Source organism: Folsomia candida, unplaced genomic scaffold, assembly GCF_002217175.1.
Source record: "Folsomia candida strain VU population unplaced genomic scaffold, ASM221717v1 Fcan01_Sc078, whole genome shotgun sequence".
NCBI classification, from domain to species: Eukaryota; Metazoa; Arthropoda; class Collembola; order Entomobryomorpha; family Isotomidae; genus Folsomia; species Folsomia candida.
This window is the reverse complement of record NW_019091270.1, coordinates 63,160-82,701: the sequence shown is the minus strand read 5'-3', so window position 1 is coordinate 82,701 and position 19,542 is coordinate 63,160. Positions and strand designations below refer to the sequence as shown.

Below are 19,542 nucleotides of genomic sequence, written 5' to 3'. Positions count from 1 at the left end.
TAAGCAGTCAGCATATCCTTGCAATACATACCCATGCTATAAAGGCCTTGTGGCGAGAAGCCCTAACCGTCTTTTTCCCTCATAAGGCAATGTATGGTGGCGAGAACCCGTATTTTTTCCCGTAAGGAAAAGTATGTGGCGAGGAGCCCTCTTTTTCCTCATAAGAAGTGTGTGATGAGGACCCGTCTTTTTTCCCATAAGAAATAAAGTGGGTGAGAAATCCGTGGCTTCTCCCATAAGAAATAAAGCGGGCGAGAAATCTTTGGCTTCTCCCATAAGAAATAAAGCGGGCGAGAAATCTTTGGCTTCTCCCATAAGAAATAAAGCGGGCGAGAAATCTTTGGCTTCTCCCATAAGAAATAAAGCGGCTATAAGCAGTCAGCATATCCTTGCAATACATACCCATGCTATAAAGGCCTTGTGGCGAGAAGCCCTTTTTTTCTCAAGTATTCAATTCAGTTTTAAACTTAATCCATTTCTAGTAAATAAATAAATAATGATACAAAACTAGTTTCATCTTCAAAGGTCACAGAAATATGTCAAAAACTTAAGTCTTAAAAAAATATCGAGTCAATAATGAATAACGAAAAAAAAGAAATTGCTAATTCATAAATACAAAAAACTAAATACTAATCCACTAATTTTGGAATTAATTGGATGTAAACGTTTAATTAGGATTATTTGAGCTAAAATGGAACTAAACAATGAATATTTTCGCTTCTTCTTCGGTATTAATTAATTTTAATTGCGATTATTAAGCCACTAATTTACTTGCTGCGTGTGAGTTAGTAAAAATCTTCTGTTCTGCATGTGTCATTCTTCGTTAGTAAGTACTAAGTATTGCGTTCAATTAGTGAACTTTTTTTCACGCATTGTTATCCCCTGCCCCCATTTTCCTGTCGAGATCTTTGAGGATGCTTGGCGTCGGACTGGCGCTGTTTCCTCTGTGTCCTTCTTCACAACTGCTGTTGCTGCGTCCACTGCTGCGACTGGCGGAAATGTCCCGAGTCGACTCTTCGTACCGGGCTTGATGGCGTTGATAGATTGGGGCGAGGATGAAAAAGTTGGAGATGAAGATCCCACCCCCAGCGATCCAAAATGACCAGGCGTACTTTCCCGTGTAGTCGTAGAGGAGGCCTGCACAGGGAGAAATGAGGGGTTAGCACCAGTCACAAATTCTAGTCAAATTTATGAAGAAATGAATGTAAAATACCAGCAATGGGTGGTCCGATCAGGTTTCCGATCCCTTGCACAAGTAGGAGAAGACCGTACGCGGGGGTAAACTTTTCCAAACTGACGACCTAAACGTTAAGCAGGTAATTATTAGTTATCATTCACTTTCACTAATTAATTACGTGTGGCTATAATTTTTCTCTCGTTACTTGAAGTAGGATGACGGGTGTGAGTGAGTAATTTGCCGCAATCATCAAGCCAAACACGCCGCAGAGCAAGACGAGGAAGTAGTAGGTGAGCCCCATGCTGAACAACTTCCCAAAGAGGCAGGGCATCAGGCCGGTCACGATGCCGCAAATGGAAATACACAGGCCATAAATCGTCACGGAATTTGCCCACTTCTTGTCCCCCAAATACCCCAAAATTATCTGCAAAACGAAATCACAAATAAAAGTTGAATAATAATAATTAATACTTAATTTCCTAATTTAACGGATTAAATTTCTTTACATTTCCGAAAACGGTTAAAAGTCCGATCGTACTTCCCAACATGGCTCCTTCTCCTTCCGAGTAGCCCAAGCCCGTGGCAGTGTCGGCAAGAAAGGTCAATGGGATCTCATACCTGGGAGGCAAAGAGGAAATGTGCATAAGTACTTATCCCAATTTTACTTGGCGCACTCTCCACCCACCACAATTTACTTACCACATGTACAAGAGAAAATTCGACATGATGAACAAAACGAATCTGGTATTTTTCAAGTGATCCAGGGCAAAGATTTCTTGCATCCAGACGTAAATATCCTGCAGGGCGGCTTTCCACTCCTAAAATCAATTACAATCACTCAATAATTCTCCTCGACTAAATTAACCCGAATAATAAATAACTCACGGGCGTATTATCATCCGCCGTGGCTACCGAAATGATATCCGGACATGACGTCGCAGGTCGGAGGGGGCGCATTCGGCTTCTCTTCAAATTCAGCACTGCGCCACGATACGTTAAAGAATTGCGATGATTCCCCCAATTCCTAGTCATTAGTCATTATTAAAATAATTAATCAATCAATTAGCTACTTATTCATTAAACCTGGACCCACATACATACCTCGTATGCTGCACAAGATTGTTTCTCATCCCCTGCTTCTCCAATGTGCTCATGTTTCCTGCTCCTCCGTTACAACTGCTGTTTACGCCATTCTTCTCATTGTTTGGTGATGGCGACGGCGACGACGTCACTTCTCCTTTTCCATTAGTCTTATTACTACTCTGATTATTGCTGAATGGTTTTGTATTCATTTGTTGGAGATGAGAATTGAGATTGTTGTGGTGGTGAAAGTCACACAAGTTATTGGCTGACTTCTTGACCTCCCGTAGTTATTGGAATTATTGTTATTGTTCGCGACGGCGACGACGAGGAGGGGCGAGTCGCTTTCATTTTCCTCCATCATCATCATCTTGTCGTCTTTTATGATAGCTTGGCCCCCTTCGTCGTCGACGCTGTCTTGCCCACCACTCTCACTTTTGTCTTCATTACTGAGATCATTGTTCTCTGCACGAGGTGGGACAGGGGCCGGAACGAGGATAGGACCACCTCCAGAGGTGAAACCTCCGGCATAATTATTCGAATAGTAGCGAATCCCTTTTCCTCCTCCTCCTCCATTTTTGACGTAGTGGGACGTGCTGTTGTTGTTCTTGAGACAAAGCTGCTCCGCTTCACGGACAAATGTGGGATACAAACTGCAGAATTGCAAAGTCTTTCAGATTTCTAGAGTCCAATCAAGGTAGTTCCTCCTCCTCCTCCTCCTTCAGGGATGTAGTACATTCCACCCCCTGCTCCATTCAGGCTAGGTCAGCAAAGATTAGGATGATTAAGATATCTTCAAATTATGTTAGTAATCAATAAAGGTTATCAACCTACTTTAGTTGAGTCTGAGTATTAAGGTCGTGCTCATTCTGGAGAACCTTTTCCCTCTTTCGACTACTCTTCTTGCTCCATTCCAAGTCTTTCATGAGGATAGCACAGAAGCAAAGGCTAAATAAAAACACCCGGCGTCCACCAACAAGGTCACTCTCCAGCTGGTCGCTTCTGCAAATCACGAAAATCATCTATTAATTAATTAATTAGTAATTAATATTCTCTACTTCCGGACTCACCAATGAGATAGGAATTCAGGGGGCCAAACATAAAAGTTCCAATCCCACCGCCACACATGGACAGGCCCGGCGCGAGTGAGCGTCTCTTATCAAAATAATAGGCCACTATCACAACCGCCGCCACGTAGCACAGCGACAAACCAAATCCCGTGATCACTCCGAACGCCAAAATGAGCATGTGAATTGAAACTGCAATTGCAAAGCAAGAGTTAGTTAATTAATTAATTACTAATAATAATTGACTTTTAAATGTGTATAAAATTCGACAAATTGGGTATTAAAATGTCAATTAACTTGTAATCAATCATCATGTAAATAAATCAGAACTTACTGGCATAATACGACCAGATAAATCCCAGCGTAGCCAGAATTCCACCCACAATGGTGCAATTCCTACAACCATAGCGATCCGTGAGGGTGGACGCGATGGGGCCTGACAGCAAGGGCATCGACGCCAAAAGACTGCCAGCCCAGGTCGTCGTCGTGCTTTTCGACGTCCCAAACTCCTTCTGGATTATGGGGAGGAACACGCCGTAGGAAAATGTGACCCCGTCAGCCATCAGATTTATGGAAAAGACTACAGCAACAACCACCCAACTAGACAAGCAGAAAGTTAAGTTGGGCCAATAATAATTATGACGACCAACTTCTAATCTTATAAAGATTTAAAAAATAATCGCTGTAACCAGAATATTCGGACAAAAACAATAAAGTTAACAAAATCATGGTTGGCTCCAAACTGGAGTCTCATTTTTCTCCTCTTGCTTTCTCTCTCTCTCTCTCCATATAACAATTGCTTGTTTTGTGCCATATTGCAATCTCATCAAAATTTTATAAATTTGCCAAAAAGTGCCTAATTGATCCAGGTAAGTTTTATTGCTGTATTTGATGCATTTATCAAAATATTAACCACAAATTTGTAGAGCAGGTGGTTTCAAATTTTTTTAAAAAATATACACTCCAGATTTTGACACCTTTTTTGAGAGAGGCGTTGTCAATTTTAAGAATCTCTCATAAAAACTGCAACTCTTTAAAAATTAGTCAAAAAACTCATCACCATTTAATTAATGACCTCACTGACTATAAATTTGTCGTTCATAATTTTAAAATAAATTCCCAGAGCGGAGAAATGATTAAAAATGTGCCGATTTTCCTGATTTTGGTAATAATTTAATAAAAATGTATCAAATTACAGCAAAGCTGACCAGGCAATTTGTCCCCATCCTTTCCTCCAGAGACATTTTGGAAATCGGTTAAAAGGTAGGTAAACCTATTTTTATAAAAAACTTTCTAGTTTTGAGAATGAAAACCACAGTCACTTCACACCCGCACAATTTTTATTTGGATAACATTCTCAGCGTTTGTAGAGCTGATTTATCCGGGTCCACGGTCCAAGTCCGGTGTTTTTACTCCACCCTCTCGCGGAGTGGGAGGTGCTCAAATTTGAAAAAACAGGGCTTTCTGCGAGTTTTAGCTTAAAGGCGGGTCAATATTTTTGAAAACGGTTTTCGCCAAACTTTTCCTAATTTTTATCTCTACAACCCTTTTCGAGCGCTTTTTGAAATGCTCCCAGCGGATGTCACGATTAAAGTTATGTCATAAAATTGAGACAAATATATATAACACTAGCGAATAAGCCCTTCTCCTGTCGGGTGAGCGTTTATTCCATCTTTTTCACATTTGTCCACTGGTTGTCATTTGCTGAAACGGTTATCATATTTGGTTAGAATTCAAAATGTAATTTTAAGATGTAAAAAGAGAATGGATTGAATTTGGTCGTAGTTGCAAATTTTTGCAATTTCACTTTCGTTGCCGACAGACATTTCCAGCTTATAATATAGATGTTTAACACCAAATTTTAAACTTCATAATTAAGGCCTCGTTAGTCAGTTAGCGTACAGACATCCTACCTTATGTAGCCAAATTTGACTTGCATCAATTGGTATATTCAGTGGCGTGGGTAAATAGTGCAAAAAACTAATTTAATTCCTTTATGCCGCGTGAAAGTCAAGTCAATAAATCCGAACATGACGGAAATCGATATATGAGTTGAGTAATTAAAGCTGCGTAGTTGAAAATATTTTTCTACTAGCATATAAGCTCGTCTCCCGCCGGGCGAGAATTTATTTGATTACCAAGGAAATAAAATGGGATTGTGCACAATTTCACCACATTACTTTTTGAAAATGTTCACCGTCTTTCGTTTTTAACAATATGAAGATATTAATGCACCTAAAAATCGGTAATTTTTAGGCTTACATAGTTAGGAGATACAAATTTTGATTTTTTTCTTCAACAAGAAGATAAATATAAAATAGATGAAAAATAATCAATAAAATTTAAATATTTCCTCATTGAAGAAAAAAATCAAAATTTTTATCTCCTAACTATGTAAGCCTAAAAATTACCGATTTTTAGGTGCATTAATATCTTCATATTGTTAAAAACGAAAGGCGGTGAACATTTTTCAAAATCGCCATTTGAATACATGGAGGAAGGGAAAGTTGAGACACAACAATTCAAACAAAAAACACGTGATACAATGCCACGTTAACGATTCAAGATAACCATCCAAAACGAACCATCGCCATACCCCTATTCCCAGATAACCACTACCAGACATCCAACCGCAGACGAACTGTGTCAGCTTTGCGCACAGCACAATCGTCGGCGTGACGACGCAATACAACTCGTCGACCCTGTGCTGACATGACACTATAATTTTATTTAGTGCAAACATGTGCACACTAAACAAACAGTTTATGAGACGACACCACAATCTTGTTTAGTGCAAACATGTGCACACTAAACACACAGTTCAAGACTCGACACTTCAATCTTGTTTAGTGCAAACATGTGCACACTAAACAAACATTTTATGAGACGACACGTCAATCTTGTTTAGTGCAAACATGTGCACACTAAACAAACAGTTCAAGACTCGACACGACAATCTTGTTTAGTGCAAACATGTGCACACTAAACAAACAGTTCAAGACTCGACACGTCAATCTTGTTTAGTGCAAACATGTGCACACTGCACAGAACTCTTGGTGTAGCGGTATGCATTGCACTGAGTGTTATCTGAGAGTGGTTATCATGGCTGATTAGCAGATAGTGATGGTGGTTGTCTGATGTTGATTATAAGGGAGTGGATATTTGGGAGCGGTTTTAAGTGAACAATAATTTTGTTTCAACTTAAAATTTTTGAATTTTCGCCCAATTCAAAACTTTCCCCACTTTGACTTCCGTTGAGGACAAATTCCTTCGACAGACATTTCTAGCTTATAATATAGATTCTACATACGAAATTATTGCAATTTATGCATAATATATTTTTTCTATTCTATACCAAACGTCTTGCCATTTATGCATAATATATTTTTTCTATTCTATACCAAACGTCTTGCCATTTATGCATAATATATTTTTCTACTCTATACCAAACGTCTTGCTGTTCTTGCATAAAATATATTTCTCTTTTATACATAGAAAATTATTGCCATTTATGCATAATATATTTTTCTGCTCTACATACAAAAAGCCTGCCACTTTCCGCATCACATATTTTTGCAATTATTGCATAAACCGTTTTCTATTGAATATACAAAAATGCTCCCATTTTTTGTGTAAAACATTTTTTTTCATTTGAATACCCAACGTGGCACCTCACAGCGCTTTGAATATGCTACACATATCATATGGAAATGTATTTTCACCCATACACTCAGCGCCGCACAGCGCTTTGCTGACAACGCTTCTCACAATGCTCTAAATCGCCCGACAGCGCTTTGCTGACAACGCTTTGAAGCGATCCAAAGCGCTCAATGTCGCTTCAGAGTCTATAACCCGGGTGCAGGAACCATATATTAATGCATAGTAAGCCCTTCCATACATTGCAATACACCCAACCCAACGCTTTAAAGCGCTTCAAGTCGCTCCATAGATCACCAACGGTAATGTGAATGGATTGTCGCCCTTTGCATACAGCGCTGTCTAGGTTACTCGTCGCTTCACATTGCTTCATCAAATAGTCTTTATTGTTGTAAATGAGCCAATATTAGTGAGCTGTCTCCCCCTTCAAGCATTGTAGTTACAAACATTTCTAGTCAATAGCGGAAATATTAATTGTTTAAACAAAAATACAATTATTTTGCTTCACCTTCTTAATTTGTAGCTCAAGCATCTACAAAGCCTTTCATCTCACTGAAAGATTGCCCCTTGAAAGCAATGGGTGGGTGTATTATAAATCCTTTTCCTTTTTATAGTCACTGCTATAATCATTTAAACCGCTTCTTCATTCCTGTACCCTGTAGCGCCTCCAACCTTCAAGGTCTCCTTTCCGGTCATTTCTAATCCGTTCGCAACCAAGACTGTCATTTCTCGTCCTCCTCTTCCACCACTTGGCCCCATGAATCTTGCTTCCCCATCTGAGCAGTTCAGTGGTGCGGTCAGCAGTTTGGAGGTTGTCGCATCGGATATTTCTCCCCCCATGGCTTCCCACAACACCAATGGCGACAAGGACATCGTTCGAGCAGTCATTTTACCCTCATCACCTGGAACGTCGTCAGTGGAAGCGCCATCCGTCATCCCGTCGTCGGATGCCAATGTCCACTTACCAATTTGACCTGAAATGACGTTCCAAGAATCCTTGGAACCATCTTATGATGTCACATTTGGTAGTGCTCGCATGGAAACATCCACCTTGGTGGATGTCAACCCTTGGATAAACGGGGCGGAAGGAAGCCTCATGCCTTCATCTCGTGAGCAGAGTGTCGCTCAAGTCCTTGGGTCTTATCCAAACGAACCACTTCCTTATAATCAAGACTTTGAGCGGGCATATGGTAACCTACAAACTATTAAATTAAAGTTAAGGGTATTACTCCACGCACGGAACCTATCACCGGCCTCACGACAAATTTACGGTAGGTTTCTTTATTTCCCGTAAGGTGAGACATGGTGAAATTAGGCGAATGGCCATGGATTTTTTCACCATGTCTCACCTTACGGGAAATAAAGAAACCTACCGTAAATTTGTCGTGAGGCCGGTGATAGGTTCCGTGCGTGGAGTAATATAATCCTCAACATCCAACCACTACTATTTGGTTCCATTCCAGCCGAAATGGGTTTGCCGGACCCAATTCCAGTCACCTCCACCCGTACTTCTGCTCTAGTGACGGTGACGGGAGGCGACCAGACAGGATTGGATGTGACATCCAATCCTGTAGCTCCTCCTCCTCCTCCTCGTCATCATCTCAATAATCCTCCTCGAAAAGGTTATTAAACACAACACCTAGTCTAGTCTCGCTGTCAATGTGTATAAACTGTTATAAATAATCTTTTCATGGTTTTAATTTTGGCCAACAGACTGGCTGGTCATTAAAATGCAATGTCCCCAGACTGAATTTCAGGTGACCAAGAAGGTCACGTATGCACCTTGGGTTCCCACATCATCCACTGGCCCGCTTCGAGTAGGAAGCCGCGTTAGGATTCTGACTGCAGAGGAAGGTCGAACAAGACAATTTGGTTTTATCCAAGAGTTCCACTTCACTAGAGAAGAGGCAGAAAAGAGTGCGACTGAACTTGCCAAGAAACACTCCATGGAAAACGTCAACAAGGAGCGAAAAGCACGAGATTTTCGCAAAAAGTAAGTCTAGTTTGATACTCTTTATATAAAACCAACGGGCATTACATGTTATTTTCCTTTTGGACAGGGTCCCTGTGTATCGGCCACTCGCACAGACCATTTACTCTCGTTTGAGATCCTCCAAGGGGAAGGCAAAACCAGTGTCCTGGTTGGACGATGCCCCAAATAAGTTTATGGGAAAGTTCAACCGAATCGTAAAACCCCCTGGGTCACATGGCCTTCCCTGACAATTCGTATAGGTAAAATTGACAACCTCAAAACTCACTATTATGTATTCGTTGTATTTATTATTCTTGTGTAGGTACACCGTGGCCTGTCGATTTCTCCAGACCATGGGGATTGTCTCCACCTGGAGGGGCCCCCTTCCGGAAATCGGCAGCTATGATGCTGTTATCAACATCAAGGAAGAGCTGGATACGTACATTGGCTGCCTCCTGACCTACCTCATGCCAAAGAAGAAACGACCGGTTAGTGTTACGAGCACCAAAGGACGACGACGACCACTACCACCACCACCAACAACAACAACAACAACAACAACAGCAACAACCACTTGTGCTCCTACCACAACTGGGACCCCTCCTCCTACAGCTCATGTGTCCAAGGTCCCCTTGGAGGCCAAGAATCCTGTAGCCCCGCACGAATTGGTTGCCCAATTCCAAAATGGGGACTTTAAGGAGCTCAAGGAGGCGGAGCCTCTCATTAAGAATTTGCCAGGGACTGCCATTCTTTCCATGCCCAACCTTTGCCATACTGCCTTAACCACCAGTACAGTTCCTCCGACCTCATTGAATGTGACTGGTGAGATTTTGTATGTCCTTTTTATACATGGTCAATAATTTATAATTAACCCTTTTATTCGTGTCATTTAATGTGCAGTAATGCCCACACCATCCACATCCACTACACCTGATGCCGGTTCCCCAACTCTACCCATGATGTTGGATGCCGGCCCATCGTCCAGCGCAGGCGTTCGTCAGGACCAGAGGGCTCTGGAGGTGCCATCCACCTCAGCGGCCTTGGCTCCGGCTGCCACAAAAAAGCCTACAATTAGAACTAGGATTGTATCGCCAGGTAATCAAAAAAAAAAAACTAGTCACAACCCAACATGAATGTAATCTTTCTTGTATTGTATTGACTAATTTGTTTTATATTTTTCAACTAGGAGACATACTTGCCCGTCAACAACAGCAAAAGGGAAAGAAACGTAAGAATTATTATTTTTTACACTTGCATATAAGCCATCCAGACTTTGTATTGATAAAGCAATTTTTTACCTTTTGCAGGGCCGTCGGATGAGGACGATGATGAGAGTGGGTCATCCGACGAACCACCACCAACACGTCGGCGAAAGGGAACAAAGGCAAACAAGAAGGTAGCAAAGGGGAAGAATAAAAAGACCACAAATAGAAGAAAAAAGGCAACCAAGGGGAAGAAAAAGGGAACAAAAGGGAAGGAGACCAAAGAAGCAAAGGACGACACAGCGGAGGATTTGTTTGAAGAAGATACGCCGGAAGCTAAGGGTAAGTACACATCCAAATTATTAATTTGTTTAAAAAAAACTTACGAGCGTCTTGTTTTGTTCGCCACCACCAGCTTGGGTCAAACCCAAAATTGATCTTCAAGTCGTCCCAGGTTGCACAGAAGACCCTCGATATGTGCAAGTTTACGAAACACTGTACCTCTGCAGGGACAAACTGTATAAAATCAGGGACTGGTTGGTTAACAAACCCCTCTATACTTGCAGCATAAGCCAGGCCCTGATTTGGTCACATCCTTGGCTGCAGGAGGTACGTAAAATTATATATTTTTTCTACTCATTCCTACATTAAATAACTAGTATGATTTACTTATAGGTAAATTACGCCTCCAATAGGTGGGATTTCCACCCTAACCTATTGGCCGTTGACGAAGGAGTCGTGGAGTTTGTGAGCAACTCCGTGAATGCAGAGCTGTTGGGTCTTGTGAAACCCGTCGTTTGGGAGCAACAACTCGCCAATATTCGTAAAATTGGTAGGGAGGAACGGATCTCCCCCATAGAGACTACGAGAGTGCAAAAAACGGCACTTAGGCTTGTTCAGCATCTCGTCAAATCAGATGACTCGACTACGTTTTTGATAAAATAGTAGTCATCTGCGTTTAAAATATGACCTTTCTCTTTATGTATTGTACTCTTTTGCCAAATAAAAAAGAGTAAAATGTTAATGTCCTAGACGGGCCAATATGCTAGTTTTATATTATCTATAATATAATTTCGAAAGGTCCGTCCTGTCCTAAAATTTTCCGTGACATTCCTGCATTCTGATGCAAATTATGGTTATAACTATGTTTATGATTTATAAATTTCCTTAGCAATGTCAAAAAAAAATCATTTGCAACATTCGTAGGCAACCTTAAAATAAATCCTTAGCGACGTTAGAAAACTTCCTTAGCAACGTCAAAACATTTAGTTGCACCTTAAAATATTCATGTGACCCATACAGGCTTATAGGCTAGTTAAAATATAAAACATCAGCATCCATAAAACCTTACCATTAATAATAAAATTAATAACACTGACTATCCTGTACCGTCAATCCGTAATTACAAAAAAATATATTTTGTATACAAAATAAACATGATTAGCTTTATGAACTATCACAAAAATAGTAAACAAAACTTGATTCAGACACTGCATTCTACAACCATCACGGCATGTGGTTCAGCAAATAAATCAATCAAATTCATATGCATCCCTCATCATACTCTTTCAAAATTGTTCTGGTAATTTTGAAATATACATTTCCATAACTAGCTCATAAAATAATACAAATTCATATGCATCATATTCACAAGAATACACACGCACTCTCGTTTTGTTACTCTAATAATAAAACCTATCTGCTACCTATATGCTAGCACTGAAACACGCAATTCATATGCATCCTTCTCATAATCATTGTAAATTGTTCTGGTAATGTTGGAACACATATTACCAGAACTGGCTCATAAAAATATGCATCTTTATCATAATCACTGAAAATGACAATAAAATTTGCATTACCTCTCCCTGTATTGAGAATTTGTCTTTGATAGCTAATATCACATCAATATTCTAATAAAAAAACCATTAGGTAGCTCGGTGTATGCAGTTATAATTGAGGAACCCGTAGCCTTCAGACCGTGGTGCCCCCTCCGATATCAAATACAAATTCATTAAAATTCCATAAATTCCTCAGTAATTTTAACGTATTATCGTACTGCGGCCATAGTATGCCACTACCAGCCCTTATATAATTTTAGGGTCATACATGTATTTAATCTAAGTTTATTCAATTTTCAGATCTTCATCTTTGTGGTTCAATCGGAATATCCAAGTTATTTGATTGGTTCACTAATTGATTTTTTCAGATTCAAACGATACATCAATGTTCAAAGTTACCCAAGTTCATTTAAAAAAGGTAGGTGTATTTTATTGCATTTTTGCAATGAAGTCATCGAGATTAGGGTGTCCCAAGTCATTAATAGTGTCTCATTTGAGTGGACTCTGGTCGGAGTTAAGTACAAGGAAATTATTTCCCAAATGAGATACTGACTGGGACAGGTAGTGGCATCTAATGGCGAGTGGTTAGTGGGTTCATAAATAGAAATAAAATTATCATTTCAAATGGTCTGGTAATGTTGACATTACCAGGGCCCAGATGCGATGTAAGATGTCATGGGCCTCATCATAAATAGAAATCGCACTGGGTCGTAACCTGTGCTGGTTACCTGATGAACGGGAGTAGCGACCCGTCTTGGGCTTACAGAGAGCCGAAACCCAGTACTTTTGACGACATGATGACCATCACGCAAGATCAAATGGGTACGAAATAGGTACACGACTACTAGCATAAAAAACTGCATACAAATTGCCACAATTAAATGAACGCGATAAAATACCAAAAGTTGCAGCAAAAATGGAGTGAAATTAAAAAATTATTACCATGTGACTGATCATCTTAATATGCCAATTCCCGTCAATTTCTTAGCACATAATTTATATTTTCCAATTTTATATCCATCTAATTTCTCGAATTTTTCTTTGCATGTCATTTTTTTTCAGTTTTCTAGCCCATGACGGCGTACTAAAAACTTGGCAAAATTTGCATGTTTGCTAAATATTTATCGCCTAATCACCAAATAAAAATTGCCGTACTAAAAGTTTACAATAATTTGTAACACGTAGTATAGAGGCGCCCCCAAACTTTAATGGCCAGAAATAATCCCTTAGGTTAGGTTAGGTAACCTATGAACAAAGAGCTCTACTCGCGTCATCCATTCCTATACATCCATGGCTGATCGACAAGTTAAAAAACCCGAACGACTGAATTCGGTTGGTCAGGTGATACAATTCACCACCACCACCACTCGCATCTCATCCTCATCCTACTTTTATTGCCAGCTGACGAGCCAAGGTCGGATTTTATATGCGAATGCGAATACGCGTGAAACCGACCACTCACTCACTTGAATATTGATCATATGTCATTTAATTTCCTACCCCGTCTGGTTCCAATTAATTTTCCAAATTCCCCACAAAATACTATCATTCCCAGTTCAAAAGTCGTCCTCCTCCTACATAAGTCGGCAAAAAACAGGAGAGGAAAAAGTGAAAATCAAAACAAAATAATTCAATTGCAAGTCATACTTAATATTTAATTGTGATTACAACACATTCTAAAGTTCTGCAATAATAAATAACAATAATTATTGAGCAAGTAACTAATAATTTCTACTTTTCCATTTGACAGGAAAAATTGGTTGTGAACTCGAATTAATTAACTTTGCAAATTAATTAACGCGGCGACGGAAAAGTTAATCTTTGCGTTACAAAATGACTTGAAGACGTTGAGTTTGGAGACGAAGAAGAAGCACGGATTCGTCAAGGCGAGGAGGCCATCGCCAAGATTCGTGCGGCACAAAATTCCCCCAATTACCAACCAGACCCTCTACCCCGTCATTCAAGGGTGTGACACAAAGGACCCCAAAATCGTCAAGGTTCGTTTCTTCCTCATAATTAACAAGTCATAATGTAGTGTTCAAAATACTTTGTAAAAATGTACAGTATTTTGAGCACCTTTCTTTACATTTCTGTGGTTTTACACCCACAAAAAGACGAAAATCTACGTAGAGAAGGCAACAGTCACACGAAACTGCAGGTTTTATAAAGAAATTAACTTTTTGTCGCTGGAAAAATACATTGTTTTGACGATTTAAAAAAAAACTACAGTATTTTGTCATAAAACATTGTATTTTCGAATGACTGTGACCTGTTCCATGTAGATTTTCGTCTTTTCGTGGGTGTAACAGCCCCGGAAATTCACACCTTCAAACTACTATATTTTTCCCTCGAATTAACCAACTTTTTTCCCCTCTTATCCAGCTCTGTGTACGAGACGGCCGTGTCCCTCCTATGGAAGTGGGGATGGAGGAGATCTAAAGCTGCTCCAAACCGTCACCCTCCTCCTCACCACCAACGACACGGTCAAGGGCGACCTCCTCGCAAAAAAACTTCCTGCTTCAGACTCCACTGCTCCAAAGACGTTACCACGTCACACTCCGCCGGCACCACCGTCCGACAACTCGTCTCCCTCATGTTTGAAAGGATCGACAAGGACAAAGTCGTCACGGAAGGTGGAAAAACTATTAATTTAAATATTTACTAGATTGGGAGTGATACTGATAAGTAATTAACTAATTAATTACTAGAATTATCGCCTGAAGGGAGTGACGCCTACTTATGTTTCAAGACCTTATCCTCCTCGTCAACAAAGAGCAGCCAACATGGTTGGTTGGTATTTCACAAATGTTCCAAACTTTTGGACTCCAACTGCTCGAAACCGTCTTGGCCAGATTCCCATTCGTGTTTGAAAAGGTAGTACAAACAAATACGACTAATCAACCAACTAACTAATTAATTCCCCCCTCATTTAGTATGACCAGTTCAGCCTCCTCCTAAAGGAACTCGTTTGCGCCACGGTTATCAAGTTATTTTCGCCGAATGCCAAATTCAAGGCGAACCATCAGTCTCACCATTACCATCAAGGCGGCGGCGGTGGTGGTGGCGGTGGGGGCGAAGGAAGGGTGAATTTTGGAAGTGACGGGGGGAGTTTTTCAAAGTTTTCTAAAGGCTTGGGAAACTTAAGATTTCCTCTTAAACAGTCAAAATCTGGAGTGTACATTTTTTAAATTGGCAACTCTCTGTTCTACAAATTATCGGTCCAGAATTTTAAAATAAATTCCCAGAGGTGAGAAATGATTAAAAATGGGTTGATTTTGTCCATTTCTGCAATTCTTCATCAAATCTTTCGTTAACTTTTATCTCAAATTAAGCATTAATTAATTCCTTAATTACTGAACCCTTTTCCCCCCAGGATGGAGCTCACTGATAAGCAAGAACCCCCCGCTTTTGCCACCTGTGAGTCCTACGGAGTCGCAATTTCCTTCGCCTGCCTCTCCGACTTTGTCCTCAGTTTGGTCCAAATTGAGCGAGACGTGGAAGAAGTACAGGTCGAAAGTGAGTCAGATTCACGTCATTTTTGCACGTGCGAAAAAAGATCAGGACAAATTTACATAATTCTTCTTTTACAGATGCCGCAGTTTTGAAACAGTTGCTCACCTCAAGTTGGCCCGGACTTCTGGCCGCGCTCAATCTTTTATTGGATGCTAGGTTTACAAAAGAAATAATTCACAATTCACGCAGGTAGTAAAATCCCGAAATTCTCTAAATTTTTACAAATATATCCAAGGAATATTAGCTTGCAAATTTTTGTAAATTCAGATCAAGGGGGTGTCTTTATTTTGTAAAAGTTTTATAAAATTATTTTACAAAGTTACCAATGCCTGCGTGAATATTTTCTCCATTTTTAACCTCCATTTCTACCCTTTCAGCGTTGACGACGGGATGACGGAGTCGATTTGCGAGCGTTTAGTTGACCTGGCGACGCTGAGCGGGAAGGCGGGGCTGCAGCAGTGTCGCGAGTCCACCGTCTTATCTCTCTGCGTCGCCACACTACCGCCCCACTACGGTTACGCCGTCCTCAAGGGAACCATCGGTACGTGGTTAGGTTATCTTCTTGCTTATCAAAATCATGCACCCTTTTAACCCGTTGGATTATTTATCTCAGGTCATGGCGAATCCGCGCATCCCATCAGCTACTCGGAAATGGATAATGGCAAACAACAAGTCGTCGTCGTGGGGACCAGTGTCGTCCCCTCGCTTTACCACCCAGTAAGTCCACAAAATGGAAATTTCGTCACTCTTCTTCTTTTGGAAATTTTCAATTCTTTTGACAAACTTTTTTCCTAACAAATTCCACTACGAAAAAACTAAATCAAAGTTTCCAATAATTCTTCGTAAATATTAAATACAAATTTCCAAGAAACCATATAGTAATTATTCTGATATGTCCTTATCCACATGTGTTTTCCCAGCTCTGCAGTCCACGCCGGTCATGTTGACGAAGAAGAACTTGCTGGTGACGCATTCCGTGTTGCGGTTGTGCCTGGAGTCAGGTCCCATCCTGCTGATCTCGTACCTGACGGTGCTGACCACGCTGCAGCACTTCTGCTGGGTGTGCGGCATCGTCGCCAAGCCCTCCGCCGACTTCATCTCCAACCAGGTCGCGCGCCTCGGCATCGACTCGAAGCAAACAAGCGCTCACTCGCCAGCAGTGTCAACAGTATTACCAAATCCTCGGGAGAATCGGGGTGAGAAATAAGTGGATTCCATTTCAAATCTGGATTTTATGCCAAAAATTGAGTTTTTTACTTTTTTTAAATGCCCGATTTCATTCACAAAATTCCAAAATGAGATTTGTTATAAGATGCCGGATTGTTTTAGAGAAAATAGCCACCTAAAAACTGAATCCTTTTTATCTTTCTTGTGACTAAAATCGAAAAATTGCACATAATTTTATTTTTTCTACAAATTAAACTTTCTTCTTCAAAAATTCCTCACAGTTTTTTTTTTACACCATCATCATTTCAATTTTGAGAAATCGAATCCACCAACGTATCGTAACTACATTAAATACAATATCTGAATTAATAATCTTCTCTTTCTTTATATGTTTAGCTACTCGACCTCCTCGTCGACCGGATGGGGTTCGACTGGTCCGCAGATGACGTCCGGGATCACGGCGGGCGTTTCCGAGCTCAGCATCGCGTCCTCCACGAAGGGCGTCATGAAGTCTGCGCAGACGTCGAAATTGAACGGGTCGTCGGCCCTCTTGGGAGGACCCGGCTCTCGGTCCAGTTCCGCCGGGGGGGGGGGGGGGGGGTCGGCGTCATGGGCGTCGTCGTCGACTTTGTCAGCTGTCTGTCCGGCGGCGTCATGCGTCTCATCGAGACCTCCGTCGTACTCGATGACGTCTCCCTCCACCACGTCATCAACGCCCTCACCAATCTGAGCCAGGAAACTATGGAAATCGCTTATTCCAATCGGGTCAGAAATTTGTCAAAATTTCAAATTAAATCAGCAATTACATATCATTTATTAAATAATTTTATCTCAACTTTCCCGAGTTGAGATAAAGTAAAGTCAAAATCCGAGAAAATCAGGTTATTTTAATTTGTTTTTCGGACAAATTTCACTCCTTAAAATCCCAACCCTTCCCGAAAATCGTGCAATAATCCGAAATTAACTCCCCTCTTTCCAGGAACCTTCCCTCTTCGCAGTGGCCAAGCTGTTGGAAATCGGTCTGGTGAACCTGGACCGGGTAGAAATCTACTGGCGGCCTTTGACGAACCACCTCCTGGAAGTGTGTCGTCACCCGCACATCCGAATGCGGGAGTGGGGCTCGGAAGCCATCACCTTCCTGGTCCGCTCCGCCCTGCTGCACGAGGAGAGCAAGGAGGACAAGGTGGCCGGCCTGCTCCTCAGCTCCCTATGCGAACTCTCCTCCGTCCCCCGCAACCAGGGAAAATGAGATTCTAAAGGAAGAACTGTAGTAACTTGGGCGGTGAAGCCGCATTGAGAGACACGAGAGCCGGTAATATTCGTCTAATTTTATTTTGTCCAGCCTCTTTTTCCACCACCGTCACCACTTTGCTTCAGTTTTTTGGCAGCCAGCCACCACCATGCTTTATGTACTCCTCCGCTCCAAATCAGTTCACCATATGCTTGCTCTCTTGCATAAAATTTGTGTTTACATTTCTCACTACAATTAAATTTGTAAAAATAATTACCCTAGTGGTTTTTGTAATTACTATCAACATGACAAATGCATAAAATGCTATTGGAATTGCGTTCTTGCTGAATTAATTAATTGGAAATACTGAGACACATAAAGACGTCTGAATGCAAGAGGTCAAACCTTCCCGTTTGGTCACACCCGGCGTGTCTCCGCCGTCGCAAGACGTGCCACAGCCGCCGGAACGTGGCTTATCGTCGTCATCACCGTCGCCACAACGTGCATGGTTGGAAAAGTTTCTTAAAGAATTAATGTTGTTTGGTATATTGTTGTCTTCAGAACCAGAGGTAATCATTTGGGCCATTTATGAAAGAATTGAGTTGTATTACAAACAAAGACATATCAACATATTAATTATTCTTCTCGAATTATTTTTAGGTGCAATATGTAGCTCTGAGAAACATCAATTTGATTGTGCAAAAGCGACCCGCTTGCTGCCAGCAGTTTAACCGAAATGACTCGAGATTAGTGGGACATTTAGTCGTAGATACTTTAAATATAATTAATTTTATACATATCTGGAGATTGTAAAAAGAAAAAGATTTTCACTCATTTCGTACGTTTATTTCAGAAATAGTAAAATATATATGGACATGACATTCACAAACCGAGCAATACAAGGAATGTCTGGATTTGCAGTTAAATTCAATAAAAATAGTTTTGGGCTACTTCCAAATCAATCCTGTGGGGCGCCTTTGCCCGTTAATACTACTGGTCCTGTATGCATCATTCATAACTTCATTCAGACTTTCCATAATCCTTTCTGGCTGAACTTTTACCCTCGGTGGACGAAGTTTCTGTTGCAGTTGGCGAATCCTTTTTTTGTTGTCCGTGGTTGAACTTGGACTGGTTTCAGGTGACGAAATGTTGGATTGAGGTCGAGGACTAGATACGGATGACGATGGGGAGCAAGGCGACTCGAAGCTTCCACTAATTTCCGGCTGCGACACGTCCAACGACGGCGGTGACACGGCAATTGATGTTACTTCTTTTGGTAAAATAGGGATGAATTTAATACTGGGACTAGGTCGGATAATTTCACTGGGTGTAGAAACTGTTAATAATTGCTCCTGCGACACAAAAAATCTTGATGGAAGGGCGGATGGTTTTAGTCTTCTTAGAATTGTTAAACTGATCATCCTTAAAATGTAGGTCGCAAATCATGGAGACGGGGGGAACATTTTGACAATCGAGATCCAAATACTCACACCACTTCTTGAATCGAAGCGATAGAAAATATTGCAACTTAATATTCTTTATTAGAATGCCAAAATTATTTTCCATTTAATTTATTAACACGCCTGACCTGTCTGGCTGGGATGGAAATTGATAAAACTGAGCTTCCGGATTTTT

The 19,542-nt window shown here is 40.9% G+C and overlaps 3 protein-coding genes across 3 annotated transcripts; 2 read left to right on the top strand and 1 right to left on the bottom strand.

Moving 5' to 3' along the window:
• Window positions 1–538: 538 nt before the first annotated feature.
• On the bottom strand, window positions 539–2,526 carry LOC110862912 (monocarboxylate transporter 4). The gene is made up of 7 exons (XM_035845948.1): window positions 2,279–2,526; window positions 2,063–2,201; window positions 1,877–1,995; window positions 1,684–1,795; window positions 1,383–1,601; window positions 1,214–1,301; window positions 539–1,137 (listed from the first exon to the last, which is right to left on the bottom strand). The coding sequence occupies exons 1-7, from the start codon at window positions 2,467–2,469 to the stop codon at window positions 866–868; spliced, it is 1,140 nt and encodes a 379-aa protein (XP_035701841.1). The 5' UTR covers window positions 2,470–2,526; the 3' UTR covers window positions 539–865.
• Window positions 2,527–13,431: 10,905 nt separating this feature from the next.
• On the top strand, window positions 13,432–16,894 carry LOC118433725 (protein MON2 homolog). Its single transcript, XM_035845950.1, has 9 exons — window positions 13,432–13,993; window positions 14,379–14,629; window positions 14,705–14,870; window positions 14,930–15,243; window positions 15,370–15,512; window positions 15,587–15,698; window positions 15,887–16,050; window positions 16,123–16,226; window positions 16,430–16,894. The coding sequence occupies exons 5-9, from the start codon at window positions 15,371–15,373 to the stop codon at window positions 16,454–16,456; spliced, it is 549 nt and encodes a 182-aa protein (XP_035701843.1). The 5' UTR covers window positions 13,432–13,993; window positions 14,379–14,629; window positions 14,705–14,870; window positions 14,930–15,243; window position 15,370; the 3' UTR covers window positions 16,457–16,894.
• A 202-nt stretch (window positions 16,895–17,096) lies between these two features.
• LOC118433723 (protein MON2 homolog) lies at window positions 17,097–18,244 on the top strand. Its single transcript, XM_035845947.1, has 2 exons — window positions 17,097–17,441; window positions 17,656–18,244. Exons 1-2 carry the CDS (start codon window positions 17,097–17,099, stop codon window positions 17,923–17,925), a joined length of 615 nt encoding a protein of 204 aa, XP_035701840.1. The 3' UTR covers window positions 17,926–18,244.
• The last annotated feature ends 1,298 nt before the right edge of the window (window positions 18,245–19,542 follow it).